At 53.5% G+C, this 8959-nt stretch overlaps 2 protein-coding genes across 2 annotated transcripts; one reads left to right on the forward strand and one right to left on the reverse strand.

Annotated features, from left to right (window-relative positions):
• The first annotated feature begins 1737 nt into the window (after positions 1–1737).
• On the forward strand, positions 1738–2106 carry LOC115245872. Its single transcript, XM_029824366.1, has one exon. It carries the CDS (start codon positions 1738–1740, stop codon positions 2104–2106), a length of 369 nt encoding a protein of 122 aa, XP_029680226.1.
• A 4051-nt stretch (positions 2107–6157) lies between these two features.
• On the reverse strand, positions 6158–6610 carry LOC115245873. Its single transcript, XM_029824367.1, has one exon. It carries the CDS (start codon positions 6608–6610, stop codon positions 6158–6160), a length of 453 nt encoding a protein of 150 aa, XP_029680227.1.
• Between the last annotated feature and the right edge of the window lie 2349 nt (positions 6611–8959).

Below are 8959 nucleotides of genomic sequence, written 5' to 3' on the forward strand. Positions count from 1 at the left end.
GGCATCGACTGCTTCTCCTTCTCCACCAGGTCCATCGCAGTGCCAACGTTAACGAAGCGGTCCGTCCTCTCGCTGACGGCCCGCCTATTCGACCCGCTGGGCTGGCTGGCACCGACCGTGATCTGGGCAAAGATCCGGTTCCAGTCCACGTGGCTGAAGGGCTTGGACTGGGACGCACCACTGGGCAGCGCCGACGCACAACTGTGGAGCGAGTTCGCCGACGATCTCCCGAGGCTGGAGGAGATCCGCGTCCCGCGGCACATGCTCCTCAGCGCAGCACAATCGCGAGTCGAGCTGCATGGCTTCGCGGACGCGTCCGAGCGGGCCTATGCCGCCGTCGTTTATGCGCGGACGGAGACCTGCAACAGATCGATAAGTATCTCATTAATTTCAGCCAAAACTAAGGTAGCACCATTGAAGACCGTGACTCTACCTTTCTTGGAGCTCTGCGCGGCTTCTCTGCTCACGCGGCTGGCGGCGCGCGTGCGGCGGGTTCTCGGAGCCGAGGACGCGCCCGTGCACCTGTGGGTCCGACTCAACCGTCGCTTTGGGCTGGATTCACGGCCACCCGTCACGCTGGAAGACGTACGTCGCCAACCGGGTCGCCGACATCCAGACTACACTGCCTGGGACCCAATGGCACCACCTCCCGGGGACGGAAAACCCCGCCGACTGCGCATCGCGAGGCATCTCCCCGACTGAGCTGGTCACCCACGCGCTTTGGTGGAAGGGACCTTCCTGGCTGAAGGAGGACCAGACTTTGTGGCCAGACCCCCGCGACGAGAAGCTCGCCAAACAGCTGCGCTGCCACCGCGCCAACGGCAGAGACGGTCGAGCCAGAGGAGCTGACCCGGTTCTCGTCGCTGAGCCGCCTGCTGCGAGTGACCGCCTGGTGCCGGCGATGGAGGCGCAAACCAGAGGCTCAGCGAGCTCCTCCCGCCGCATCAGATAAGCACCAGTCGACGGACACCCTGTCGGCCTCCGAGTGCGACAAAGCTCGCCTCTCATGGATCCGGGTGGTGCAGGCTGAAACATACCACGCTGAATTAAAAGCCCTCGCGCGGGGAGCTCCGCCATCCAACCAAAGCGCCTTTAACAAACTTACCCCATTTGTAGATCCTCGAAGAGTCCTCAGGGTGGGCGGGCGCATCAAGCACGCCCTCTTGGCCTACGATGAGCGACATCCGGTGATCCTGCCATGCTCGTCGCACTTCACACGGCTCACCATCGAGGCCTGTCACCGGCAAACACTGCACGGCGGCGTGCAGCTCACCCTCGGGTCTATCCGACAGCAGTATTGGATACCCCGTGGGCGGCAGCTCGTCAAGGAGGTGATCCGACGGGTGCGTCACCTGCGTCCGATGGCGGGCGGCCTCGCAGCAGCAGATCATGGGAGATCTGCCACGTCTCCAAGTCACGCCGGCGAGGCCGTTCCTGAGCACCGGCGTCGACTACGCCGGTCCCATACAGCTGTGCACAACGAAGGGGCGCGGCCATCGCGCATACAAGGCCTTCATCGCGGTCTTCGTGTGCCTCAGCACGAAGGCCGTACATTTGAAGGTCGTGTCCGATTACTCGGCGGACGCGTTCTTGGCCGCCCTGCGGCGATTTACAGCTCGGCGGGGGCTCTGTCGCAGCCTGCACAGCGACTGCGGCACGAACTTCGTCGGGGCCGACGCACAACTTCGAGCATTCTTCACCGCAAGCAGCTAGGAGCAGCGAAAGATCGCCGACCAGATGGCCAACGAGAGGATAAGGTGGTGCTTCAACCCACCGGCAGCACCCCACTTTGGCGGACTCTGGGAGGCGGCGGTGAAGTCCTTCAAACATCACCTCAGGAGAGTGCTAGGAAAATCGACCCTCACCTATGAGGAGATGAGCACTCTCCTCGCGCAAATCGAGGCTTGTCTCAATTCCAGGCCGCTGCAGGCGATGTCCGACGATCCAGACGACTTGGCGGCATTGACTCCGGGGCACCTCCTCGTGGGATCAGCGTTCAACGCCATCCCAGAGGCCAGCTTCCTGGACGTGCCGATCGGCCGCCTCTCACGCTGGCAACTGCTCCAGAGGATGCGCAACCACTTTTGGAACAGGTGGTCGCAGTAATACCTCCACACGCTGCTCTAACGGCCCAAATGATGGACCACCAACGAGGAAGCGCGCGTCGGGCGACTCTGCCTCATCCGGAGCGACAACGCGCCGCCGACACGATGGCCTCTCGCTCGGATTACGAGCGTACACCCGGGAGCCGACGGACGGACTCGCGTGGTCACCCTCCGCACCGCAGCATCCAAGCTGACGCGCCCCATCGCGAAGATCGTCCTCCTACCGGGGAGCCGCTCCGACGAGCAGGAGAGTGAGGCCGCGCACCGCGCGTGACGAGCAGGAGAGTGAGGCCGCGCATCGCGCGTGACGAGCCCACCCGTCGGGCTGTGAAAAGACAACAGGCCTAAATTAATTATACATAAATATGTACATGCGCTATTTTATGCGAGTGGTATAATTAACACGCGCGCGTGAACAAAATTATATATACCTCCTAGGTACATATACGTGGAACAGATGCAAGTTTCTTTTACCTCATATCAAAAGCCAACGGTAACATCAAATGACAGCTTCTATTTTATCCCTCATGCATTTAATATATAAAGCATATTCTTACTAATTTTGTGTAAATAGCGCACTTCGACAATCGAAACATGTAGGATATCAATTTGTATCTTTGCGGTATATTACCTGGCGTTTTTTGCCGCCTCTCGCGCAGCCGATCAGCTGTGAAATTCCAGCGAGCGCTCACGCGTCTCGCTCCCCGCGTCCACGAGCCAGGCATGGAATTTGGCGTCGCGCGGCTCACGTAAGGCTAGGCGAGCCTCGCGCTGTTTCTCCTGCGCTGGGAAACACAATTAGCGCTACCTACGCGAATAAAATCACTTATACTCACCGAGCACTGGCTCACGCCACGATATCTCCGCCTCGTTTCCGTCTCGTCTCGGCGGACACTCCGATGCACCGTAGCACTCAGACACGCACTGCACAATTCTCGCGTATCGACCACACGTGTCACCGATCGACCACGTGCCGTGGATTATACGCGAGCATCGTGCGTAACTCGCGGCGCCGGTCATTCACGGCCAGTCACAGGGCCGCGCCATGCGGGGGCCCACGGGGCGCTAACCAGCGGCGTGCTATGTTGCCGGAGTTTCGGCGAGGTGGGCGGGATGTTTGAGATTGAGCGTCTCCAACGGGAGCGCTCGAAAATTGGCGCGTTTGCGGCCATCTCGCGCGGCGCACGGCCCGCCGCGAATCAAATCACGCGCAAATAGCGGCGCTCAGCAAATCGCGCCAGGCCCGTTGCATTGTTCGTGCCGTTCAAAGCGGGCCACGCAGCGGTCACCCGAGAGAGCCGAAATTAATAACAAATGCGAATAACAAGTTCTAATTTTCTGAATCATCGCAAACAACAACCGGCGCGATCTTTTGAAACAAACACGTCGAATATTCTAGAAGCAGCAAAAGAACGGTTGTATATAAGCTCTCTCGGGGAACCACCGGGTGCACTCGATCGAGATTTATCCGAGACAGTGTGTGAATATCGTTAAACTGTCGCTAAAGGAAAGTCGCTCGCTTTTCCAATTCGTACTCTCGCTTACGAAACGCGAAGTTTCCGAGTCTAACAAAAGGAGATTCTCGTCGCTCGCGATTAATCTCCCGGAGTTAAAAGCGTCGTTCATTCCGTCGCTCGCGGAATCGCGCCGATTACCATCGCTCATGATATTCACGATACATCCGCCGCTCGCGGAGAGTATCTTTGCGCGTCCGGCACAAACGCAATCTTGCAGGGCTCCTTTCGCACACGTCCACTTCTATCTCGCACAGGGCTGTTCTAGCCCATTTTTCCCACGAGTGCGAGAGAGACAGACAGAGAAAGAGAGAGAGAGAGAGAAAGCGTATATTTATTAAACGCGCTCTGGGACGTTATCCCCTCAAGCGCACCAAACTCTGAAGATACAGTGAAAAAATTATAAACAAGTGTATTAATTGTCATGTAGATGTGCTCTCGTATGCATGTGTATACAAACACCTAAGTATGTACGCGATACAATAAACATATATATACATGCATGTGTTTGTGTTGATGAGTGTGTATATGGAATATAAGTATTTGGATAGATGTATGTGTGTATAATGTGTGTATGTGTGTGTGATATGATGAGTACAAGTGCAAGAGTTAATATATCGCATGATATAGTATGCTTATGACTAACAAGTATGCCATACTATGGCAGGGTGCAGGATCAGCCGATATTAAGTCACAGTTGCATTGTACTTAATAGATGCTCGTATAGTTTACATTTGAAGTCGCCCGTTGACCTCGCGCAGCGAATGTCCGGCGGCAGGTCATTCCAAAGCTTAGAAGCACTGACTTTAAAAGAGTGCCTGAAGATCTCCGTTCTACACAAGGGAAGAGAGAGAAGATTCCCAGAAGCCCTAGTAGTTCTCAATGTCACAGCTGATTTAAGAGTGAGGCCGCTATATATTAGACTCGGCTGCTGAGTGCAAATAATCTTGAAGAGCAGACATCCCACGAAATACTTTCTTCTGGTATCGATCTTGAGCCAGCGTAGCTCACCATAAAATGGTGTTAGATGTTCATCCCATCTGACATTGAATGCAAATCAGATACAGGCATTTATTGCTCTGTATAGTTGCATGTTGAGTTGATCCGTGATATCCGTGAAAGCCGCACAACAATAGTCCAGGTGCGGGGAAATTAGCGAGACTATCAACCGTGTTTTTAGATCCTTGGGTAGTAAGTTTATAGATAATTTTAACTGGTATAATTTAGTCCGTATGTTCTTGACGACGTTATCCACATGCAAGTTCCAGGATAGAGTATTTGAGATCGTGACACCTAGATACTTGACATAAGTAGAGAGCTGAATCGCTGATCCATCAATGCTGATCGCAGGCAGTCGATCGAGTTCAATTGTATTTATATATCTGGCTGTACCGAAGATGATGGCCTGCGTTTCAGCAGAATTCAACCTTAGTCCGTTGCAGCCAGCCCAATGGACTATGGACTTGATGTCCTCATTCACCTTGAGAATGCCATTTTGCAGATTGGATGGCTCGCAATGCAAATATATCTGCAGATCATCCGCATAAAAGTTATATTTGCAGTGATGCAGGACATTACCGATATCCGAGACATATATGGTGAATAGCAGCGGGCCCAATACGGAACCCTGAGGAACTCCAGCCTTAATGTGAGCCAAGGATGAGATTACGCCCTCAAAACCGTCACGCACAGCATGCATTGCAGAGCGAGAGAGAAGGACGGAGATATGATTAGAAAGAGATAGAGCGATAGCCGCGGGGGGAAGTTCGGGCAGGAGGGAAAGCAGGGGGGTACGTAGGGCGAGACGGGAAGCGCGGCCGGGGGGGAAGCGCGGCCGGGGAGGAAGCGCGGTGAGTGATGCTCGGCTCGATCGGGGGTCGCGGTTCCCGAGTCGCCACCTGCTTTCCCCCCTGCTTTCCCTCGCTTCCACGTCCTCCGCGGTCATCACTCTATCTCTTTCTAATCATATCTGTCCTCCTCTCTCTCACGGACTGTCTCTCTCGCGCTCATGGAAATGGGCTAGAACCGACCATACTAGACGTCCAACGGAATCGACGAGATCGCCCGGGAGATGACGCTCGACTCGATCGAGGTCGCGGTTTCTCCCGGCGCGACTCGAACTTGGCGCGACTCGACCTTAACGCGACTCGTTCCTTAGGGGGGGCAACGGCGATCCCTCCCGCCGCTTCTAGCGCGCGATCCGCTATCGCGATTCTTTAGGGACGCGCGTCGCTTCTATCGCGCGATCCGCGAGCGGACGCCGGGTACCCGGCGTCGAGGGAGACGGAGGATCGTCGGAGGGCGGTCGAACGAAGAGAGGAACGGTTAGCGGCGATACGAGCGCGTTTATCGCTGGAGCGAAACGGCGAATCGTCGAAAGATCGTGGAATAAAGAAAGATCGCTTTTTCGCGCGAGAGGAGGAGCGTTTTTATTGTTTCCTTTTACAACATTTTAGATATATTAATAATACAATATTTGATATATCTTAACGTTTTGGGGAAGTCCGATATCGTGGAGATATCTCGGCCAACCCGATTTTAGCTTAAGGCTGACATATTCCGCGAGGTAGATCGATTCGTCCGCGAATAGCGCGAGATCGCCGAGGGTCTTCGATACGCGGCGGATAGGAGCGTGAAATTCGCCGGGAGAAACGCCGCGTATTCCGTGAGCGTCATGGGCCTACCGTAGCGTCTCCCGGTCACGTCGATCGACCATACATTGCGGCGATTAGCTATGTACAATCGGTGATTCATTATCAGCGCGGCGTCCACGTGCCGCAAAGCGCAGAGATCCGCGCGCGCGGGGTCGATTGGCGCTACGCTTGTCGTAGCGGGCGCCACGGTGGTCGCGGGAGTCGCCGTCGGATAGTTTCCGTCGTCGTGAGACCCGTACAGATTCTGTATAGCGAGAATATCTTCTATGCTCAGCTTAACTGGAAATTGATTCTCGATGTCGGGTATATACGGGAACATTATCGAGTCGTTGAGCATGCTGTGTTGTAGACCCAAAGCGTGGCCGATATCGTGAGTCAGCGTTTGCAACAAATGATGCGTGTTGGGAGGATTTTTATTTAGATACACGTGCCACGGTTCCGAATTGTCAACGTGTACCTCCGACGCGAAATCTGTCGTTCCCGAGGTAAAGAACGCGGGAGCTATGGCTCCGTCGGGGAAACGCCGATATTCCGGCGATTCGCGTAAGTGTGCGCGCCCGTTCGATACGATATCAGTATATCGGGTCGCAGCAAGTCGCGCGCGAAGGTTAGCGACGAATTCACCGCTCATAACGCGAACGCCGCTTCGGCCGTTCGCGAGAGTTCCTCGCTAGCTACCTGAAAGTTCCACGTGAGACGCGTTTTCGGCCATTTTCGCGCGATAGGGCTATACGCGCGATCGGGAATGTCCGCGAGATCGCATCGCGATTTGCGCATAAGGCTAAGCGTAACGGCGTCTAACGCGCTGTTTCCCGATAATTGATAGTATTCCTGAAACAACGACAACGCGCAACGCAGAGATATCGTGTTATCGGACGACAGCGATTCTCCGTCGTCCTTTAGAAAACCGTACGCGCGCAAAAAGCGGAGCGCCTCGGCCTTCTCCAAGTTAGCGGGCGCGGCGGCCATCGCGACGACGAGCGTCGTCGCTAAAACGAGAAGAACCGTTCTCGCGTTAGTTATTGCGCGGAGCGGGGAAAGACGCGGGAAATTATCGAGAAACGCCGAGCGCGATTGATTCGCGCGTTCGGCGAGACGCCTATTTTTATTGTCGACGAATTCGACGCGGGTGCGGGCAGGGAGAAATGCGTCGACGATTCGTTCGAGGAAGAGTTGCGGCTCGCCTCGATTAGAGGGACGCGCCCTTTCGACGACGAGCGAACATCGGTCGATCGTCCGGGATGCGCGTTGTCTAGCGGACGCTCGAGTACCTCTCGCGGTTTTACTTTTTTTACTATATCTATTTCAATTATTCGTTTATCTTCTAAGAAGGACACTCGACAAGCGATTAGAGAAACGTACCCTTTCCGGCGACGATAAACATTATCGACGAGGAGCCCGAATCGCAGCTAATCGGCGAGGAGCCTAAATCGCAACCGATGGAGGACGAGGCCGAACCGTCGACGATCGACGAGGGTGAACCGCCGGCGAGTGTACGATTGGAGGGTTACGAGCCCGAATCGCAGCCGTTCTTCGAGCTATAACTTTACACGCTAATAAGATTTGATTTTTGTTCGTACTTATATACTTCGTGTATCGCACGCGCGCATTTGTAAAATGTGATTTTTTACGAGTAAATACTATATATTAAACAAAGCATCGATTCTTTTCGCTTCTCTTTCCTTCTTCGACATCCTCCCGCTCTCGTGCTATCCTTCTTTCGCGCCTTTCGTAGTAAGCGTTGGCGCTCTTTTATCGCGGAAAGATACACGCTCGCGATAAAAATAGTGTTCGTTTAATATGTAAAGATAAATTTATTTTAAAATAATACACGTTTAATATAAAATACTAAAATAAAATAGATTTGTAATTGAATGTACGGCTCGTATGACTAAAATCAAATGTCGGTTTAAACTGGCAGTACCAAGCCAAGCGCGGTATAAAGAGCGCAAACACTGCTTTATTAATTACTAAATATACACTAATCGCGGACGTTTTGGCCCTTTTTTGGGGCCATCTTCAGCTCGGAAACAAAATAATACGGTCTTATATAACTAAACGCAACTGCGACATTCGGTGATGCATCCCGTGGATCTCTTACGCAACCGGCGACATCCCATCATTAAGAGAATCCATGTCATTCCAAAGATAATTCCTCGAATTTCTTGGTGCGGTGACGCGCAAATCTCGCGCTTCTTAGCGCTTTGCACAACTTAAGTGCAATCTTTGTGCTCTTTAGTACTCCGCACCTCAGAGTGCATCCTGCGTAATCCGCATTTACACATAGTTGTCGCACAATTTCGCGCGCTGCACAGTTAAGTGAAAATTATAGTGCGTCTTCGCACATCCGCGTGCGACGGACTGTCGTCACGCTTCAGCACATCAACGACCAACGAGTGGTAAATTGTTGCTGAAAGGCTTCATCTTATTGGCCTACCATCATGACGGACTCACTGCAGGGCCTCCTCATCGAGCAATCTATTACAATAAGCTCTATGAAGCGAGTATTCCCCAACTTTAAGAAAATGGGCAAGGCCAACGTCACGCAATACAAGGCGAAGAGTCGACTGGACGCCTTGGAGACATTGTGGGAAAGGTGTCAACGTCTCAACGTCCAGCTTCAGCAGATAGCAACGGCCGACAAACAGCGTACCGTCAAATACTTCACCGAGGAGGAATTCTTTGC

The sequence above is a fragment of the Formica exsecta genome, unplaced genomic scaffold (assembly GCF_003651465.1).
Source record: "Formica exsecta isolate Colony F162 unplaced genomic scaffold, ASM365146v1 scaffold1337, whole genome shotgun sequence".
Taxonomy (NCBI): Eukaryota; Metazoa; Arthropoda; class Insecta; order Hymenoptera; family Formicidae; genus Formica; species Formica exsecta.

Bases quoted from the DNA above. Each gene is read 5' to 3' on its own strand.
- LOC115245873 (XM_029824367.1), bottom strand. From the start codon at position 6,610: ATGCTCAACGACTCGATAATGTTCCCGTATATACCCGACATCGAGAAT.
- LOC115245872 (XM_029824366.1), top strand. From the start codon at position 1,738: ATGGCCAACGAGAGGATAAGGTGGTGCTTCAACCCACCGGCAGCACCC.